General features: G+C 38.0%; 2 protein-coding genes across 4 annotated transcripts in view; both read right to left on the reverse strand.

Annotated features, from left to right (window-relative positions):
* Positions 1-4,543: 4,543 nt before the first annotated feature.
* Positions 4,544-10,757, reverse strand: TM4SF18 (transmembrane 4 L six family member 18). Of its 2 annotated transcripts, none has more exons than XM_053986279.1 (6): positions 10,649-10,757; positions 8,039-8,244; positions 6,364-6,453; positions 5,577-5,719; positions 5,300-5,480; positions 4,544-4,899 (listed from the first exon to the last, which is right to left on the reverse strand). In XM_053986279.1, exons 2-6 carry the CDS (start codon positions 8,213-8,215, stop codon positions 4,885-4,887), a joined length of 606 nt encoding a protein of 201 aa, XP_053842254.1. In that variant the 5' UTR covers positions 8,216-8,244; positions 10,649-10,757; the 3' UTR covers positions 4,544-4,884. The 2 variants fall into 2 exon arrangements, with proteins under 2 accessions (XP_053842254.1, XP_053842253.1); XM_053986278.1 differs by lacking the exon at positions 10,649-10,757 and adding an exon at positions 9,574-9,883.
* Positions 10,758-12,761: 2,004 nt separating this feature from the next.
* TM4SF1 (transmembrane 4 L six family member 1) overlaps positions 12,762-22,275 on the reverse strand; it is a 39,154-nt gene continuing 29,640 nt past the window's right edge. The window contains exons 1-5 of one of the 2 annotated variants that reach the window (XM_053986103.1): positions 17,515-17,691; positions 15,613-15,693; positions 15,376-15,524; positions 13,830-14,010; positions 12,762-12,885 (exon numbers count right to left, since the gene is read on the reverse strand). In XM_053986103.1, the coding sequence (XP_053842078.1) occupies positions 12,871-12,885; positions 13,830-14,010; positions 15,376-15,524; positions 15,613-15,693; positions 17,515-17,691 (603 nt within the window). In that variant the 3' untranslated portion in view covers positions 12,762-12,870. Of the gene's footprint in view, positions 12,886-13,829; positions 14,011-15,375; positions 15,525-15,612; positions 15,694-17,514; positions 17,692-22,275 lie in introns of those variants that run through there. The other variant, XM_053986104.1, reaches the window with a different exon arrangement.

Here is a 22,275-nt window from a genome sequence, read left to right on the forward strand (position 1 = left end):
GACACAAGGAGCCCAAGCTGTGCCTGCTCCGTCTGTTCATACCTCCGAACTGGTGTGGGACAAGCAGAAAAGGGAGGACTGAGGTCACTGGGACCAGTATGCCCACCAGTGCATGCTTGGGTTAGCTCTGCTACCCACCACAGTTCCCTTAGAAATGTAATTTTAGCACAGAGCGTGGCACATATTGCTAGAGATGGAAAGGATCAGCTATTCATGGATGGAGGTAGGGAGGTTTGCATCCCCTTTCCAAGCAGTTTTAGTATTGCAAAAATGAGGCTCAGAAATCCACAAAATGACCCCGCTATGTTATCTTCCTCCTAGTCTGTTGCCGGACAGGATAAGCCCCATTCTTCAATGATTAAAACATGAGATCCAGATAATCTTAACTGTAACCATTATCTAAATGCACTACCCAGTGCCAAAGGCTTCTTTTTCTTTATTCAAGTTCTGTAAACATTTTGAATTGGTCTGACTGAAAAATAAGAACAAAATTGGATCTTAAACATGGAACACTTAAAAACCACCTAAGCAAAGTTTGCAATGGCACATTTTTTGAGTATATATCTATCATAAGGTGGTTGTGTCTGAAGTTTTAGGCATAAAAAGCCACCTGAGAACTTCTATTAAAAAATATGTGTTTTCAGTCACTTGGGAATTCTTAAAAAATGTCTTCTGTGCTCTGAGCACTGACACAATTACATTCATTCTAAATTAAAATTACAATTTTCCATTGTATGGCAACTTAAAATTATCTGTAATAAGCAGGATATCCCTTGCAGCTATTTTAATACTGGGCAGAAAAATTATGATTATTTTGGATAGAAGACTAAGATTCAGAACCTAACTAAAATATAGCAGTTTTCCTTGAATGACATAAAAATCTAAGTCTTGTTCACCAGGACTATGGTATAAGATAATTCACAAATTTTAATCACTATTCCTATCAGTCACTGTCAGAATATTTAATTTCTTCATATTTCTACACATCTGGATTAAATGAAGGATTCTACTTCTCTCTAAATGACAAAGTCAGTTTAGACTGACATTTTGAAATCTGCCCAAATCTATGATGAAATTCTGGAGTTTCACAGGTTGATGTCACGTGTTCAAAATTATATCTGTAGGGATTTTTTTCCTTTGCCACAGATGAAGATAAGTAGTGCAGTGGAAAGATCAGCTTATCGGGGTTGCATATGCCCCATTTGTAAATTAGGTGAGGTAAAAACAAGAAAACTTTTACCTCTTGTTGAAATACTTTAATTTAAAGTTATTCCTTTCTAAATAATTTGTTAATTACTATGTAGGTTTTTGTTCAGATTTCCATTTGATTGAGGAAGAGAAAAAAACCACACAAGAAATACCTTGAAATCTCTACATTTATTTGAGGGTAAAAATATAAGCTTTACTTTGCCTTATACCCCTGAATACTCTAAATTACTCTTCCTTGATTTGCAAAAGAACTGAATGTTTTTCTTATGTAAAAATATAACAAAAACTTCTGACAGGCAATATTTTCCACTCCTGCTTTTAATCGCACCTCCCACAAACTTTCAGATTATCTGTATGCCTAAACACACTCCTCTTACCTTTTTCTAGAGGAACTCAAAAAACTGACCAAAGTACCTCAGCTTCTCAAGTCTGCATTATCTTCAGAGGGTGTCTGAAAAGCAGGAACTCCTCTCAGGACCTAAATAAAAAGACCCTATTTAATTGATTAAATTACGAGTCTGCAGTTTGGTGTCATTAATACCCCTTAATTGTTTTAAACCATAGTAGCTCAATTCTCATATTAAGGATGCTGAAATACTCTGACTGTTTTTGAAATACCCAAAATTGCATTGGAAAGATAAAGCCAATATTTTAGTTCAAAAATTTTCCTTGAAAGAAAATAATAAATAAACCCCCAAATGGAATATTCTGACAAAAGGTCACATATATATTCATATTCATAAGATATGCATATCATATATATCATATATCTCATATGTATCATTCATAAGGTCACACAGTGAGGCTGAATTGAACCCCCACCATTTCACGATTCCCCATTTGAGTGATGTGTGTCTGTTGCCTGCTGCCCACGCTGCTGGTCTGGCTGCCTGTAAACCTCTGCAGTTAAACACCATTTAAAGATTTGGTGCAGCCCCATTCGTCCTGTTCTATGTGGAAAACCCCTCTATCCATAATGGGAACAATCAGGAAATTGTAGTTTTGCAAGAGTCACTTTTACCTACGCAAATATTAATATACTCTAAAAAGATAAAAAAAATTAGTATACCCTATACATGGAAAGGGGCTCCAGAGTATTTTACTACAAAACTGAAGGTCTACTGTGATTTCCAGCTGCAGTCTTTTAAATGAATGGCATTACTATGCCAGACACAGAATCCTGATACTCTGGCAAAATGCACTGGCTGTGGGGGACAAATAATGCTTGAACTCTTACTGCAGATTCAGCACTAATCTCTCTCTGCCAAGAGTTTATAAACTCATATCCGCAGCTTTCTTCCTCCTGTGCCTGGGGTGTTTTACGTGGGGATGTCAGCAGGCAGGATGTGCACTTTATGTCCAGGAGCTCTTGCGCAGAGAAGGGTTTTTCCGCATTCCAACACGGCGCAAGCCTTGTCCTGGCCCCAAGGGCCACTTCTCCCTGTTGAATGAGGTCTGTGTTCTGCAGCTGGATGGGCACATTGCCTCAAACACCACCATCAGGATCATTGGTTATGTCTAGATTTCATGCCAGTTAATTAAAATTCTTTGCAGGAATCTTGGGTCTGCTACAAGACACAGCTCGTAGCACCACTTTTAAAGGACAAAATATTTAGGATTGAAACAGGATTTAAATTGATTATATCAGGGTCAACTTTGCCTTACATCCAAAAGCCCTGTGTGAAACTGGCTGTTAAATTTGGGAATACAGCCCGCCATTAGTATTCTTAACAATTTCAAAACCATAAACTGCCCCTTTAAAAGCAGAATGACCAAGTTGCAGTTGAAGCTGACTATGGTAATGGAGATGCCAGATTCTGGATTATGGGTAAAAAGAGTCACAGGATCAGGAAGCCAAACAAGAACTACATTACATGTCTCTTTATTTAATTTAAGCCCCAAAATTAAAAGATGTCCGTGATAGAGTGGAAACGTAAATTCACCAGGCACCATCACACAAAAAATGATAAAGACAGATCTAGAGTTTGTAGGCAAGAAATCAGCAAGATTCTCTGAGGTGTTTGGTAGGAGTATAGGTTGATTTTTAAGTTTTCTTTGTTTTCCTTCTGTCCACAAACAACATCCACAAATCCATTAAAATGTAGGATTCTCATTTAAGATAAATGATATGTCACATATTTAAGCCTAGAGAAAAACAAGTGTGCAATGACAAAGATCTCATTTTATCATCATGCCTTGGTATCGTGCACCTCTGACAATTCATGACACCTTGAACCATCTCCCAAAAGACTAGCCCCATTCTTAAATATTATTAATTATTTTATACTTCTTGCAACTTAAAAGAAACTAAGCAATTAAAATTTTAGATGCATTCTTGAAATCCTATAGGAAGAAATCAGCTATTCAAAAGCATCTGACAAAGGAATATGAAGGCAAAAACTCAATATTGTCTTGAAACAGAACTAAATGACTGATATATTCTTTTTTTTTTCTAAATAATTTACCCAGAGCTGACACTTATTGTATGGTTTGTATTTCTAACAGTGTTAGGTATTTGATTACAATGTTGCACTAGTTCTGATATAATAGGCATACATGCATTACTGCAAGTCTGAAGTACATATTTCTCTTTCCTCTTAGTGTTCAGAGGAAAAAAAAACTGTTTCAGAGGAAGAAAAAACAAAAAAACTAAAAAAACAGGAGTGCTAAATACAGCCAAATGCTGCCCATGCAACTGCAAATGAATCAGATGTCCACTTCATTGTGAATCCCTGATTTTTCACTGAGAATAAAAAAATAATTCTCTGAGAATGTAAAAATACCTTTTAGCTGCTAATGTAAAACAGATTATTCTTTTTTATCTGATCATTATTGTCAAGAATGTTAGCCTTTCATTATAGCAAGGTCAGGATACTTGGAAGAATATTAATAAGCTAGCACTGGGTGTTCACAAGGTTCCCTCATATGTTGCCTCATGTCACATCATACTTGACTAAAAAAAGAAGTTTGCCTCTAAGTGTAAAGTGAAACAAAACCCTGTACAGCTATTAACATGTACCAATTAGCACAGCTAATAAGACCTGTATATCTAATAAGTCAATCAGGCCCAGGTGCCTTTTTTACCACAGAAAGACTTGACAGACTTTTTTCAGTAATTGCTTTTTGCAGTTATGAACTTCTAAGATGGAAGGAGGAGGTTAGGCTCTGCCTATGTCCTTCCATGATTGCCATCATGGTCTGTCTGTAACTGAAATTGATTCATTTAGAAATCATGGCTTCACCCAGTGCACTAACAACCACTCTTGATGTACTGGGCTTTGAACCAGGCCCCTGCAAAACAAGTAGTCATATGGTCTAAGCAATGACAAGGGAGTACAAAGCAGTTCTTCAGCAGTTTATTAAGAAAAAAATAATAAGGTGATTTCAGTACAAAAGCAGTTCAATTATATTCAAATATCCCTACTGTCACCACAAGTTGGAGGGTAAAAAATTAATTGTCCCTGCCAGGCGCAACAGGACAGATGAAGAAAAATGTAAATGTCAGACAGTTCAAATATACTTCATCCAAAACAGAGAAGTTTGACGGACAGAGATTTAAGACAAGGATTTCCTTTTTCTTCGTAGCACGCAAATCTACCACTATGGATTAGGGAGAGGCCATTTCTCTGTTTTCCTGGGGGTGGGGGAGAAGCAGCAACAATTTCCTTGACATTTTCAGGGAATCCCAGCCTGCAAGTAAAAAAAAAAAAAAAAAGAGCTAATCTTTCTCATCATTACTGTGAGAGCCACACATTAGTACGAATGTCTGTAAATTGAATGTTAGAACAAAGGTGTTCAGCAACCTCTGCTGACATAAGAGTAGTGGACTTGGCATCCATTAACCACTTTTTTTTCTTCTCAGTCCTAGCCTTAAAGGTCAGAGTGAGCAGCCACCAACCTCTGTATACCACAAGAAATTAGTGGATGAATCAAAACAAACAAATGTATTATCAGTACACATTCTCTGAAAAAAATATGCTGTAGCATAGCAAATGCATAAATCAAAAGGGTAAGTCCCCGAGTAAGAGAAATTGCTGAAGCTACAGTGACAAGGAAATGCTGAAGAAATAAACCGCAGATGTTTTGTTACCTGCACAAAAACAGAATAGGTCCCACAGAGTGTTCGTTTCAACTCAGCGGCTACTTTGAGAATGCAGATGATCAACTGCAACCCACTGAGAGCTATCAAAATTGAGAGTAAAATAATATTCCACTCCACTATGTTAGCAGGTTCTGTGCACTTAGACCAGGCAGGGTAATCTGTGAGGTACCTATTAGAGAAACACCAGACTGAAGTAAGAAGAATGTTTCTGACTACTGATTTGGTAAACAATTTCTTCCAGAAGAGTTACACCAATGTTTCTTACCCCCCAGCAGTGTCTTTGAAAATATAATTCCATCCACTTGATGAATTGCAGAAAGGGCCTTGAATCAAATGCAGGGTAAAAATGATGCAACTGTATCCCGAGAAAGCAATTCCAAGCAGGGCTAGCACAATAGAAATAAAACTCTGAAGTAAAGAGAGAGAGAAGTATTACCTTGTGGGGATAGTGTCAACAGCAAATATGATCATTCAGTCTAGCTACTTCTTTGGGGCTGAATTTCACATTTGATTTTCCCAGTCTTCAAAATTCAGAAAGAAAAATAGCAGGTAAAGAATAGTAAGAATACACATACAAAATAAAGATTAAGACAGTTTAAGACAGTTCTACAACTATAAGTTATAGATTATTTGGGTGGGGTTTTTAAACTTGAGTTTTTGTAAAGTTGTTTCCCAAAATTCCAGAAGAACAAAGATGTGTATTAAATATGTCTGCATCCCAGATAGCTTGTATTGAGTAATTTCTGAAAAAACCCACTTCCAAATAATACAGGCAAAGGGATAAAGTCACTTAGCTGGTGTGCTTCATTCTATGTTCTTATTTTATTTTACAAGGACTTAGGGGAAGGGTGTGTCTAATTTTCTTTCATCCTGCTTGTGCTTCAGATGAAAGAAGCTACACTTTCTGTGACCTTGCAACCCAGTTTAGAATCCTCTGTGAAAGGAAGTGAAAACAGAGCAGTGGAGAGGGGAGCAGGATGTGCTGGAGCAGAAGCAGGAAGGCATTTGAAACAAATGCTAAGGTGATGTACAGAAATAAAACACAGACTCACCCTGTAGGTTTTGTTACAGCTCTCACTCTGGCAGCACCGATAGAACACACTACACTCCAGTGTTATCAGAATTACTGCCAAAAGAAGAATCTGTAAGAGGATATCATAAGGTCAGTGAGATAACTGCAGATACTAAGCCAAAGTCTCCTTCACCTTTGAAAGGCACAGACTGCATCTCTTCTGCTGTCTTGATATTTTAAAGCTGATCCATAGGACAGCACAATTACTCAAGGCGTACATGGAACTGGAGTGGTTTTAGTAGGCTGCTGCTGTACTTGTGTCTTGTACTTGAAAGACAACAGTACAGCCTCTACCATCACAGTACAGTGCTACAACCTTGGGCACAGCTACACCAGTGAAGCTGAAACTATAAAACCAAGGTCACAAGCAAAAGAATCAATACCAGTGAAAAGAAGGATATTTTATTGATACAAACACATCAGTTCAACACCTTCTTGCTGACACAAATCAGAGTACTGCCTTCCTTACCAACACATTCGTCCTAGAAGAGGTCAGTAAAGCAAACTTTTGATTAAATTCACCTGGACTTTCATTTGTCAAATATCCATATTGATTTCTTCAGACTATTGGATTATTTAAGCCTGATCCTAGAATAATTTTGATAAATAGGATCTGTGCTCCAGAACCACAAACTGCCATTCAGAGAGGCACAGGTTTGAAAAGGGAAGTATGAGAAGAGAATACTCCTGAATCACAGCACTATCCTCTCATATGCTGCTGACTGGTTTGTAACAGAAAGATAGATGCATTTTTAATAGATTGGTAATAATTTTAAGGCTAAAAATTCTTCAAAATATCAGTGCCACTGTTGCAGTTAAATTTTTTTATACATTTGCAACTGTTTTTCTGTTCGAATCCTCTGTCTGGTACTTTATTTCTTCTACTAGAAGTGAAGGTTTTTCTTCTGCTTTAAAGAGAATATACAATTTCAAAAGAATGTCTAATGTTTTAATAACAGTTCAGCACCTTCATAAAAATTCCTCATTTATGCAGATAAACCCTTTGAAGCACTGACTGTGTGCAATGCACTTTGTTCACATAACTGCTTTCTGCTCCTGAGGCTGCAGCTCTTTATGAACATGGTAAAGAGCATGAACAGCAGGCAACTCTGTGGTAGTTTATTACTGCAGATGAGCATATTACAAATGTAACAGGGAAAATCCTACTATGCTAATCACAATGAGACGATTCTCTGTATTTAGTCTGACAACAGTAGTACCTGATGCATTGTGAATTCTGTTCAGTCTTCTGAATAGTGGACTGCATACAGCTCTGAAAGACATCTGAACCATTATGAGAAGCTCTTTTTTTTTTTTTTCATTTGGGTAAAAGAGCTCTAATTCAACCTCCACAGGTGATTAAATCAACAAACTGTTTGCCTCCATAATACAAGCATAAATTACATATAAACAAAAAAACAGCAGAAAAAAACCCCAACACACCCTACAAAATCATTTGCACTTAATAACATACATAACTTGTCATTCAGTATACTAACTTTTTTTTCAGTTTGATTGAGTTTTTCTGCCTGCAGTGGTTTTTGTTGAAGTAATCCATACGCTCTTTTTTTAAAGCAATTACATTACTGAAGAGTAATCCAGTATTATTTGCAGTAGAATGCAATTCATTAAAAATCCATAGACTGAGCACTTACCATCACACCTGAGAAACAGATGCCTTCAAAATACCACTCATGGTTGGGGAGCTGGTAACTGGCAGCATGCAGAGCTTTCCCGTTTGGAAAGTATAGGAGGATGTTCACAACAATACTCCAAAGTGCAAGAGGTACCAGCAGGCAACTCAAACAGCTTCCACATGTCTCCAAAGCCATCTCTCAAGAACTCTGGAAGATTTGTTTTTCTAAGCTAACAAAAGTTTACAAGACCTTCACTATAAGAAATGTTTTGACCTCCCCAGCTTGATTCAGTAATTTCATATTCACAGGAACCAGTGACTGGGGTGTGATTCCAGGGACAGAAGTGCTTAACAGTTAGCAAAACAACATATGAATATCACTGTGTAAATCACTGTCCTGCGCTAAGCACGCCTTTATGTAGTCATTTCCCTTCTAAAAGATTCTCCTTTGTGATCTTCCAAGTTAAATATGTCTAGGACTCAGCCTCAGGAAGGAACTTCAAAGCTCTCATTTCCGAGTGACTGCTCAAAAATGTCCTCCTCCCCACAACACAAACTGCAACATAGTTTGTGACAGAAGCAAGGTTTTTCAACCTTACTGCAGTATGGGGAAGGGGGCTGTAAGAAGATAAATATGCCCAGTCTCTGTACAGAAGGCCACACTTTGCCTTACACTACAGAGATTTATTAAGAGGACCCTAAGGGGGAACCAATGTGTTACTGACTTGCAGCAGCAGGCTGAGTCCGAGCCATCTTGCAGAGACTATAGAAGCCCAAATAATACTGGTTAGAAACTGCAAGGCAGACTTATTTTCATACTTTTAATCAACTACTCTTTCCCACAGCATTATATGGCTCCAGCCCTTTGCGAATTAAACCCTGTTATTTCTCCAATTGTTTCATTCTGTGCTTACAGCTGAGCTTGCACAGCTACAAACCTGACCTATGTACACATGACTCCTTGTGCAGGACAAAAGGTCTGTCTGTTGTTTTGAAATGCCTGCTGTTTGCACTGTGCAAAGCCAAAGTCAGACAGCTTTCCCATAGTCAATGTCATCATTCTCCAAACCCTGCATCTAAACACTATCCCAGTAACACAGAGGCAGGGCAGTTTGAACACTTGCAGCACAACCCAAGCCTTCAGTCTTACGCCCCTATGAGTCACAAGAAAAGTAACTCAAGAATGACCTTATGCTTTACTCAATAGCAAAGTTGTAGCCAGAGGGGAAAAAAAAAAAAAAAAAAAAAAAAAAAAAAAAGAACCACACAACCCAAACTCCAAACAAACAAACAAAAAACCCCCATAAAACAAACAAAAAATAGAGGGCTTTATCAAAAGCAGGAAGGCTGATTTTAGAAGAAATTACATTCCAACAAATTTTCCTTGTGTTTCCTTGTAAAATGTTTCAGGCTCTTCACACATGAGGCTTCTCTCATCCTCTCATAATAGCTGTTTGGATTGCATGTTGTAACTAATTCCATACTATCGCTTAACTTGAGATCACACGAAGAAACGGGCAAGGTGGTACTCACACAATTACACCATTTTTCTACCTGTTCTCTGCTGTGACTCTCCTCTTTTCCTAGGAGGCTTCATTTTGAAGTCCTCATTCTTGATCTTCCCATATTTCCTGTTTTATTCTCTCGCTACTATGAATACTTTTTTTCAGGTCTCCCTCTAATCAGAATTAATAGCAAACGTGCCTCTCCAGACTCATAGGCAGAGACAGAACTCATGTCATCAACACTATGTCACAGAGAGCAGAGAAAACAGCTGCATTAAAATCATGCACTCCATTCCCTGTGATTGATTTTTTTTAGTACAAAACTCAAAGATCATATAATTGGCTGAAATATTTTCTTAAAAGCAAAGGCCAAAATTAGTAGCAAGCATCTTATTTTATAATAAAATTTGATGCCATTTCCATCATAACCTGTTCTGATTAGAAGAAGCTAACTTGAGAAATAATGACTGAAGCAGCATTTGTTCTGCAGTGCAGCCAGTCTGCTTCATGACTTTGTTTTTAAACTGAGCTCTGCAAATACCGAACTACAGTGTGGTTATTTTTCTGGCACACAATGCCACTAGAACAGGAAACAACTACTTTATACTAAGAATTAAGCAAACCTGTAAGTTTCTCAAGCATCTTGCCAAGTGTTGCAAGTACTGCTTTTCCATTGCTGTCATTATTCATGAGCTGATTCCAAACCTGTTACCGAAAAGTCATGTTTACTCTGACTTCTCTGCCAGCTGATATGAATACAACCTAAACCAATCACTTCTTCACAATGTAACTGATAAATCTCTCAAAACACTGTCTTATGCACCAGACAACAAAATAATCCAGCTGGCCATTTTTTACATGACAATATAAATAGTGAGCAGTAATGCTGTGCATTAGGGCTATAGGAATCTATTGGTGCTGCATGCATTTGTGCTGAAGTTTCAAGTCTAAACCCCAGCCTAATCATTCTATATATTGGAATTCTATATATTGTAAAGTTGTTTCAGTTCTTTAAGTAATTGTGTGCCAGAAAAACAAATAACCATTATGCAAGAATAAAGGCAAAAATCCTTAAGTCGCATGGTAAGTATACATTATTCTATAGTAAAAAAAGCAAACCTGACTGGGAAAAAATGACGATGTCTGGCTCCAGATCAGAATGTTGAAGGATCTGCTTTATTAAAACTATACTATATTACATTAATATACTATTTAAAGAGAGACTATCCTATTCTACATACATACTTCTTACTTACCTATTAACTAACAACTCGTGACTTCTCTGCTGAGAGTCTGAGACACAGCTGGATCCCATTGGTCATTCAACCCAAACAACCTTCAACAGAATCCAATCCAGCAATCACTTCAGGTAAACAATCTCCATACCAAATTCCACATGGGGAAAACAAAGGAGCAGAGATAAAGATTGTTTTCTCTTTTTCTCTCTGTGCTTCTCCTGAGAGACAGAATTATGTGTCTCTGTCCAGAGAATGTGAATGCCACATTATTCCATTGAGGACTTTCTTTTTCACTTTCTCTCCTTCCACACCCCATTTAAACTTGCAGATATTTTTTTCAAAACTGTATCTTCACACACAAAGACCCTGTACCACACAGCTGCAAGGAATTTTGTGTGTATGCATATGTGCATGCACATATTCTCCTTCCTCCCTCCCATAGCAAGGCAGGAGAGGGATAGATATTACAAAGAGATGACATTAAATGGCATTAAAGTCCCTCAACTATACATACATACTTCTATGTATTTAGGTATGAATAAATACTCTTGCAAAATTCAGGTATCCTGAGATTCTAGGTACAAAGTCTTTTCATCTGAGAATTCTTTTGCTGGTGTAGATATATGTAGACAATTTTGCTTTCACAGTTCATTTATTTTTTTCAGGTGTGTATTTGTACAGGCAGATGTAACTGTGTAGACAGCCTGAGATACACCTGAAGTTTCTGGCTATCTTTAAGGACCACCCTCCTAATTTCAAATAGCCTAAGGATACACTGACACCCATTGGAACTTCTTTTTTTCCCATGACTAGAAACTAAATTGCTTGTTTTCAAAGACAATATGAACAGCTAAATTCCAAAACTGAGCCTCATTCCTTTGGAATAAAGAGCATGTCACATTTTGGTTTTCACTTGAAAAATGCCATTGCCAGCAGCAATGCTGCCATGCTGGCTTTGCCAGCAATGCTGTTGGCAGCGTGTTATTCAGATGTACTTGTGATGAAACATTCACTCTAATGTGCAAGAAGCTACACTTCAGAGGTTCTTACCCAGGACCTTACAGTAATGCCTTCAGGCTGATAAGTGGTAAAGTCAGGTATTTCAGATTAATCTGTCTTTACTGACCTGAATTTGGACTGTATTCCTTGAATGCTGTGAGGCCTGAGGGTAGCTGAGGCAAAAAAACAAGACTCATGCCCACATCTTGTTTTATCTCAGGCCTGTAATGGAGCAATCAGGAGGTGATCCCCCTTGGGAGGGCAGGAGGAGGTAAGCTGGACTCAGATGTGCAGGGACCTCCTCAGCTCCCTGGTTGGGAACTGCCAGCCCTGACCAAGGACTAAGTCTCCACGTGTGCTGTTGTATGTGACCCAGAGATGTTGTTCAACCCTTATTGACGAACAAACACCTGTTTCATTAAATGAGCCAAACCAAGCAAGGAAGCACTCTGGCAGAGCCTGCTGGAGAGGAAAAACAGGTTATAACCTGACTACATTAAATCCATGTTCTCATGCCACCACTGTCCTTTACTCCAAGACCAGGCAAGCAGTGTTTCAGCATGGGCAGGGAAGGAATCACTGACACCTCCTGGGTGTTTTAAATACAAATCTTTATTTGTTAAATACAGGGGAAATTCAGAAAAATCCTGAAAAGCCCTCAGTCATCCATATTTTACTGCTGCTTTGGTTTTGGTCCAGCTGACCAAAACCTTTTATCCAGGCCAGGCTGGATTTGGTTTGTCTTCGTTCCAAGATTGGAACGAAAGAGCAACTTTATTGGGAAAACAGGACAAAGTACAGAGCTGTTGTGTCAGTAGAAAGAGGAAAATAAATAAAGCCACTTTAGTGACATGTGTTAAGTCAGTTGCCTGTACCAAAATGAAATGAACCAAAGATATTCAGAATACATTTTGCCTTTCAGTTCAGGCAGGTTAGTGGAAAACCTGCATACGACTCCAACAACCAAAAGCCCCAAGTCAGTTAAATTCATGGCAACAGCACAGTTTGACAACAATGTGTATTTTAGTTTGCCTGGAATGTTTAAAAAAAATCCACAGTATATTCATTACAGCACACACATGCACTGATGTCAACACATTGTCAGGTTTCTAGCAAACATATGTCTGTGGAGGGGAACAAAAAGAAAAAAACATATTAATGGAAAGAATGCTAATATTGTATCCAACTAAAAATGCAAAAATTAACCTGAGCACATTTAGAAAACCATAGCATAGCTCTTCTATACTGGAGTTAGACTAAGGAAGACAGGAGGAAGAAAACAGTAATAGCTTTGAAAGAGCCCCACCACTCAACTGTGTCAATTAAAAATGTGAAGCGCTTGCTTACCTATAGTGTGTGATATAAATTATATCTGGTTCATACTTTAAGCCATGGTTATTCCAACACTAGCACTCTGATACTGATTTTGGAATATGTCCAAACTATTTAACAAGGCTTTAAAAAATTTGGAGAAAATTTCCTTTCCTCACTCAAAAAAAATTCCACCTTCAAAAAGCCTCTAGATCTGTCTGCAGATTTTGTTAGCTATATGCAATTTAATTCTTTCTCTTATCTTACTTCCACTTTGCAAGGCCAGGATGCTGCAGTTTTCATTATATGCAGCATATTGTCAGTAGCTCATGAGTTCCTGTGGACAAAAGTCAAGGCTAACACAATATAGGTAGAACAAGCACCACACTATGTAACAATGGTTTAGGCAAAGATCACAACCACCAGGAGATCCATATCTCAGTCATATCACTTATGCAGTGCGATGATGATCACATGTGTCATTGGACAGACAGAAGCCCTCTAGCTCCTAGCTCTCAGGCAGATTAACATTACTGTGGCAGTTGAGGAATCAGCTGAAAGCATGTCATCAAACACTACATGAAAGTTCTAATCACAACAGGGCTATAGAAACAGCTGTATAGGGAATTGTTGCTTAAGAATACCTATAAATTGTACTTTAAGAATACCTATAACTGCTGAGTAAAACTCCTCAGTAGTATAAGTAACAAGTTACATGTTCATCTGAGAAGCACGGGTATATCTGCAAACTACTTACCTCCTCATGACTGCAGCACAATCCACACAGTCCTCCAAGAATACCATTGATTATCTGTATGAAGCACAGAATGAATTCTATTCCTCCCAAAACAAGGAGGATGGAAAAGAGAGTGATGTTCCACTGCACAATGTTTTGAGGTTCCTGACAGTCCGACCACTTGTTATACTCAAACAAGTACCTGTACGCAGCAATTAAAAGCATATTAACCTTGTGTCAGAGTAGGATACTTACCATATACTATAACCAAATTATGTCTATAACTGCATTGAGGATATTTACTCTATGGAGTCCTAATAGGCTAGGTTCCCTTAGAAATAGATTCCTAAGGGAATAGAAAAAGCAATGGTTTACTCCATGCAAGGTTTGTTTGGTTTAGGAAGATGTTGAAATATCAACCACACATTTTTGCTAAGTCTTAATTTCTTTTTTAAAAAATAATCTAAGCTATAAAGGCAGAATTTCCTATTGCCAATTAAAGTGAGGCACATACTCCAGAAAGCTGAAAGAGCAAAGGTTTTTCTCAAAACAATCACAGAGATTTCAGGATTGGGCCTTTTTTCTAAAGATAGCAGTCACTGATCTGAGGCAAATGGGTCACTTTCTCTCCTGTGTTGCTGTCTTTGGGCCCTCACATGCTTACTTGGATGAGCCAAACACAGACCAAATTTGGTTAGGTACTGCAGTATTTCAGCTGCTACTGCTCACTTACATCTTGAGAACATCAGCACTTGCCTTCAGGAAGGACTTAACCTAGTTCTACACTCAGTCACATTCAGGAGGATGGAGGAGGAATGATACAAGTGAAATACAAGATATACAAGAGATATAAGTGAAATATAAAATTCAAACTCTGCTGCAAAGAGCTTTATGTGGCTTCTTAGTACTCCAACTGCCTCTAGTCTGGCATCAGCCATAAGCTAGATACACCTTTGAGGTTGCCAACCATACAGACACTTTAAATGCATGCCATGATAGGAACCATATCAGGATTTATGTGTATTAATGGAGAAAAGCACACTGATACCTTTTTTTGCAGGAGAACCTTAATGAGAGATAATTAGGAGTTCTTGCCCCCTCTCCCCTGCAGTGTACAAAGATTCTTATAAATCTTCTCAAGTTTCATTTATGAGATTTATGCCATTGTCACTAATGTGGGCATTGTGCCACTTTATGCTGGTGCAAAGCAGCTTCAGAAGCAAGGCTGACAAAACAGACTCTTACATGATAAGACAAATATCTTAACAACCACTATTCCTAGTTTGTAAATCCTTCAAGGTCCTAAAAATTTATATTTTGTTAGAGACGTTCATGGACATGAACAGTATATGATATATAGATTTAATCACCAATATATATTTTTTATGGCTTTGGTTTTATACTCTAGCAGTGGGAGTAACTGATGCCATTTGTTAAGTTCTAAGTGAGAAGGATAAAGTTATGAATAGATTTTGGTATATGGTTACTGAACATTGCTGAAAGGTACTGGAATAAAGCCCATGTGTATATTGGGAAGAGATAACATCCTCATGAGCAGACAACTTACCCTCCAGAGGAGTCAGTGAAAGGATAGATCCAGTTTCTTTCTAGGTGGGTAAGACAATATGGTCCTTGAGACAAGCCCAGTGCTGAAATGATTATACAGTATCCAGAGCCAAGGATCCCAACAAAGGCTGCCAGAACTGAGGACAGCATCTGCACAGCAGACATAAACATGAATTTTGAGCACAGCCATCACCTTGTCTTTGGGATTACCTGGGATGGGATGTACAGGCTCACTTACCACACAGCTCTTTCCACAGCCCTCGTGGCCACAGCAGTCATCATTGTGAAGCCCAATGAACACTGCAGCTGGAATGAGTACCTGGGTATGGAGCAAAAAACCCACACTGTTCCTTTTGGTTGCACAGAGAGGACAGGTATAATACAGTCTTCAAATTGCTTTCATTTGTGTTACTTCTTGGCAGTCAGCCTGTACAGGCGATTCAGCTTTACTCCTGTTTAACACAGTAGGCATCTCACTACTGACATCACCATCTCCAGGACAGGTATATTTCTATTGCCACTGTGACAATATTGCACTTAAGCACAGAAGGAGGCTGTTGGGGTATTGCTACATTTAAAGTATTTCAGCTTTAAAATTTTCTTTTTTTCATTAAAGGCTGTATTTGCAAATAAAATGCTTTGGGAAAAAAAAAAAAAGGCATTAACTTTATTCCATTGAGGACTACAAAATAAAGATTTTTGTAAAACAGCTACTGCAAATATACTTGTTATTTAAGAGCAATCATCTTTACCTGTGTGACAAACCAATCTGACTAGAGTAGAAAGTCTAGTAAAATTTTGCTCAAATCAGACAAACATCTCATTACAGACATCTACTTTTTTCCAAGATTTCACAACCAGTTCCCAGTGACAAAAATTAAAAGTAACAAAGCAGAAGCTATCCATGAGAAACATAAACCATTCATACTCCAGTTTTTAGCATAAAATCCATAATGAACTGCACGATGTTTTGAGGGTGAATGCTGTGAGGCCTGAAGGAGCAGAATGAACTGAATGGACAAGAAGGAGCTGATTAAAAAAAGGATCCTCCCACTAGCAATAATAGCACTTAACACTGTCCATTTATAAAGACTCTACACCCAAGAGTACTCTGGAAAAAAAAAAAAAAAAAAAAAAAAGAAAGGGTAGAGAGTTATTTGCAAATGCCACAGACTTACTTAATATGAAACTAGAATTAGAACTATCCTGTTGAACAGACACATATTTGTCAGCCTTTACTCAAACCTGTTGCTGAGTCCCAATGCTTCAAGTCCAGAAGAGTTTGTACAAGTGCACTGCAGGAGAAGTTCCATTGGTTCAATTTGTATTATTCTGTGTGTAAAGTCCAGTCTTTGCAAATCCCACTCTAGGTCCCAATGGGACTGTAATACAGCTGTAAGCACCTCTAACGACACAAAACACCTTAGCATGCAATTGTTTTCAACCTGTGATTTGCAGATGCCTTGAGATCATAAAATCATGGAGTGTTAAGAATTGGAAGGGATCTATAACCTATTTCTAAGAGGACTTCTAAAAGAAGATGAAAAAGGAAGCCTGGAGTTAGGGGGTCTTAAATATGCTGCAGTGTGGTCCACAAAACTGAAAAGGTAGAAAATAAGAGCTTCAGATTAATGACGTCCTATAATGAACACACTCAGTCCTTGCATCCTGTTACTCAAATGCAAAGCTTTGACAACTACCACTCAATTCCTCTGAATAAACAGCCAAGGCAGAGAAATGCCTGTTAGCATGTCAGATAATAGGAATTAAGGAATTGTGTCTAAATGCTCATTATTTAGGGACACTTAAAAGGAAAGTGGTTCAATAATATAACAAAAATTTAAGATTTAACCCCTTATGCAAACTGTGACCTGCTGAGAGGCTTGGTTTCACTTTTGCATTTGGATTCTGTGCTTTGACCCTATGATTTTTTCAGCTTTAAAGTGACAGAATGTTGTAGATAAGATAATCAATAGTAATTAATAATAGCTATGGGATAACATAGCTCTTTTTTTTATACAACTCCAGAGACACCTGTTCACAAGATATTTGATGAATAAATTCAGGTAACCAGTAGAGAAAGAGCAGTATCAAGTACCTCCAAAATAAACTTGAAAGAAGACACTAGGTTATTACTTACCAGAAAGCCTCCACCTAGAATGCCATGAAGGCACTCCACATATTTGCTGAGGTGATGCTCTGAAGCAAATCTTGTTTCGCCATTGGGAAAATAAAGTAAAATGTTGGCCACAATGCAGAGGAGGGCAAGGATGAGCAACTTATAACCAACACATCTAGCACACCTTCCAAAACACATATTTTCAACTTTAAAAATCCTCCTTCAGCTTGTCCGATTCAACCTATCTCACTCCTGTTCACACCTAAAAGAAGATCAGTGTTTACTCTCACCTCCTTAAATACCAGGGGTTACCTAACTACCTAGATGACGTTTACAACCCTTCCTAACCACCATTCCCAATTGCAGAGTGAGAGAGCAGGGATGGCAGAACACCACCGCCCTTTTTAAATGCATTAATTGTAGATGAACCAAATGCAATGAAGGAAATACTGAATACTAGGTGATTTCACACAAACATATGATGCTTGGAATAATCACTGGTGAACATGATTAAATGTGAACAACAGGCTTAAACCACAACACAAGTTCTGTTAGGAACTGAAGGAAAAATGTTTTATTTTCTTTGTTAGAAGCAGCTTTGAATTTTAGGTTTATAGGCTGATTCAGAACAACCTGAAGCCAGGGAAAGACTTGGCTGACTTAACAGCACTGAGTCAGAGTTTTGGGTATAAACAGAAAAAGGTCTACAGCAATGAAAAGTATGTAGAGCAACCTCTCACTTTGCTATCCTGTTGATAGAACAACAGAAAACTTCACCAGGAGGTTGGAAAACAAATAAAAGGAACAGGTAAGCTTCTTAGGAGTGTCCTTGTTCTTTCCATTATAAGACAAGCTGAATTTAGATTAACAGTCTATTAATAAATGGTTTGGTAACAGCTAAACCAAGCAAACACTCATGAAAAATACTGCTTTAAAAAGGTAGGATTATAAAAGAGTCTCCTTGCACTGAAATATCATGTATAGAAACACACAAAAGAAGAAAAATGCCGAGAAAGAAACAGCTTGTATCCAAGGTTTCCAAATGGTATTTCATGTACCAGTAATATTAATTTCCATAGTAAATGGAGATACAAAGTACACTATAAAAATTAAGATCTAGCCTTTTCTCTTTTCCCTCTTGCAATTTTTTTCTAAAATAGCCCAGAGCCTTTTTCTTCAGACACAGCTTAACACAAAGGTGTGAGCTGCCATGCCTACTGCCATCACATGACAGAAGGTAACTAAAATGCACAGGCCCAGACTAGATCCAGGTGCTGCTGCTGTTGCCATCATCACAGTACAGTGTAATTCTCATTGCAAAACCAGCAGCTAGACGAATGGAGTTTGGGAATGTACAGGATATTAGAAGACTATAATGAAACTTTTAAAAAAAACATTCAGGTTTTGTTTTTGAAGCTGGGGTGGGGTGTGTTTAATAGCTAAATAACACAGTAGACACAAGCCCAAGTCAAAACTATGGTATTCTTGCAATAGATGTGTGCAACACTTATGCTGAAAAAGAATGTGCAAAAATAAAAGGTGGGGGGTGAAGCAGGGGAAGAGAGCAGGCTGGTGCAGCTGTGGCTTTGTGATGTAACTTCTCCGGGTATTGTAGATGCTGACCTTGGAAACTTCCTTCATTATGAGAAATATCCTCCAATTGTACAAACATAGGCTGGCCATTATTGTGTGCTTCACATCTAATGACTAAAACGACCCTAAACATTATTCTGCAAGTTTCCTCTGCAGAAGAAGACGGACGCTCAAGTGAAAACTTCCTTTATTTTGTTGGGCTAAAAAGTTCAAACCACTCCTTCCCCAAAACTCACCACCCAATACCCTTCCCCCCACCTCAACAACCACACCAACATATTGCCTGTGGGACACGGATATAAAACCCTAGCCCTAACCATATATTTGAAAACTTGTAAATTTGTTCTATTTATGACTTAAATAGTGGTTTTCTAAATAACTTCATTAAGAAAAAATACATCATCAAGAACTCCCTGTATTTAAAATCAATTCTATATTTAAAACATCTTCCAATGACCTTGAAAACTGTGAAGAAAGAAAGAAACAAAACAAACATTGTATTTGATGCAAATACTTTTTTTTTTTACATTAAAAGATCTAGTCAGGTAGGAATCAAGGGGGCTTCACTAATGCCACTGCCATTTGGACACCCTATGGTACAGGTTCTACCAGAAAGACTAACCAGGATATAACTTTTCTTTGCAGAATTTTTGGTGGTCCCACCCACCATCAGAAAAAGGTTAATGGGGGAAAGTGACTCTCATGGAAGCACTGGCAGGATGTGGTAACTGTATGGCATTTTCAGGTGAGACACAGCATAGGAAATAATGGCACAGGCTTCCCAGACTCATTTGGAAAGACTGGGCAACACAACATATGTATTTACACAGGTTATTAATTCCCATTTGTATTCTCTTGTAAGCTGTTCTCCTTTGGTCTTTTCCTGTTTAATAGGTTGCTGCTCATGGAGGCCAATGCTAGCTCAGACAGTTGTTGGGAACATAGTGGGAATGTGTGGTCACCTGTTGGCTAAACTAAGGGCAGGCTCTTGGCCAGCTGTGCAGACAGAGCTCCTGGTGACCTTAGGACAACTCCAACTCCCTTTGACCCATCCCTGCTGCCATCCATTTCTCAATGTCCAAATGATGCATTAGCTGTGTTTTCCAGTAATCATCCACAAAAACACTGTGATGCAGCTGTAACTGTCCTCACCACCTCTCAAGCATACATTGGTTAACAAACTCGAACTGGACAGTCATAAGAGGAAACTGCTCATCATGAAGCCCTTGATGCCTATGGTTTCCTGGCCACAGACAGAAGAAAGTCTCCAGATTACTTTTATTAATTATATCACAACTCAGATGAACTAATGAGCTACTTATGGGCACAAGCAACTACCTGTTGTTATGAGAGCAATTGCTCCCAACACAGCTGTAACACACATGCACATGCTTGCTTGCTATCTCGGTCACCACTTTGAGACAGAAAACTGATCTGAAACATGGAAGTCATCTTGGAGTGAGTGCTCACACTTCTATGCAACAACACACACTGACACATACAGAGAGCATTTCGTTTATTAGTAATAATGCTAACCTAAGAAGGAGTCAGCAACTATGCAACAAAAGTAGTTTTTCCATTTAACCTACCAGTTTGGAGACTGAAAAGCTTACAATCAGGGCAGAGCTACCACTAAATGAGCGTACAGAAATCCCTCTCTTTAAAGAAGAACCCATAAACCTTACTTAAGAACAGCTATTACTGACCCTGGACTTGCAATATCACAATCAAATAAACCACTTCAAACACTGTTTTCTGGTGACATACAAAAACCATGCTGTAGCCTGCATTCATTAATTCTTCCAACAATGTTATTATGATAAAAGTAGGACATAGGACAAACAAATCCTTTTTCTATTTCTGCAACAGCCTGTAGGTGAAACCTTGGCCTTGCAAAATGGCCAGCAAAAGCTTGTTTCCCTTGGACTGTACTATTTACACACAGGCTTGCATTTTAGATTTCTAGTCTATCCCTAAAAGTGTGATGTTCTTGCAAAAGTTAAACAAGCATGAGTCATTAGCATCGCTGTACTGTAAGCATCCTCTCTTCTACACTGTGTGTTTGTAATGGCTGTATGGATCAGAAAACTGGCATCAGCTTAGCATACGAAGTCTGCATAACACAGCACAAGGAACAGATGGTCTTATGGCTCACAGTGTGTCACTGATGTCTCCCCTCCCCTGCAGTAACCACAAAAAACAGATGTTGAAAACATGGAACAAAAATTACCAGCGTTATGGCTTTGGGTCTTGTGGTGCAAAAGTCAGTCATTAATTACCTTTGCGTTTTTCCTAAAGCGATCCTGTTGGTAGAGAACTTCAAATCCAGAAGAAAAAAAAAAAACAAACAAAAAGACTACCTCTATCATACCATGTATTTTAGAACTGTAAGCTCAAAAAAAAAGGAAAGAAGATTGAAAAGTACCAAATTATTTTCCTTCCTATGTTTTTTTTTTTTTTTTCCTTAGCATATGCTTCATACATTGCTCATGCAGTCTTGCATCTGGAATTAGCCATTAGTAAGCTCATGCCAATTAAATGTTTTAATTATACTTGCTGAGCAATCCCACAACTGTTGCTTTGGCTGGGAACAGTCTACATATTGATTCCATAGCAGCAAGATGGGAAATGAATGCTTAAATTTAACATGTCTTTCACATTAGCATGATTGATATTCCAGCATGTTGTCTTTACTTGCATATCTTTCAGCATCAGTAGCAGTTGAATCAGACATCACAATCAGAAAAGCAAATCAGACATGACCACAAGACTCTTAAAAGATGATTTCCTAAACTGCAATCCCACCCCTTCCATCAATCTTTGCTATCATCATTCAAATCGGAATTCTGAAATCCATTTAACAATATACATTCAGCACACAGAATCTTTGCTACAAGATGTTCCTTAAAATGGCTGTCAATGATAAAGCCAAATATTTAATGGTCATGCTCCTCCAAGGGGTCTCAAAAATGTTATACAAGGGTAGCACTCATTTTTAGTAGGATGGAATTTTTAGGAAAACCCCCAAAACATTATTTTAAAAATATATTAAAAAACAATTGAAAGAACCAATTAAAAACCATGATTAAAAACCAAAGTAGTCTACAGAGGGTCCTTTTTCATCTAAGCAACATTTAAGGGAGAAAAGCAGAAGAAAATAACATTTAATGCTGATTATGATTTAATTAA

The sequence above is a fragment of the Vidua macroura genome, chromosome 10 (assembly GCF_024509145.1).
Source record: "Vidua macroura isolate BioBank_ID:100142 chromosome 10, ASM2450914v1, whole genome shotgun sequence".
In the NCBI taxonomy this organism is placed as follows: domain Eukaryota; kingdom Metazoa; phylum Chordata; class Aves; order Passeriformes; family Viduidae; genus Vidua; species Vidua macroura.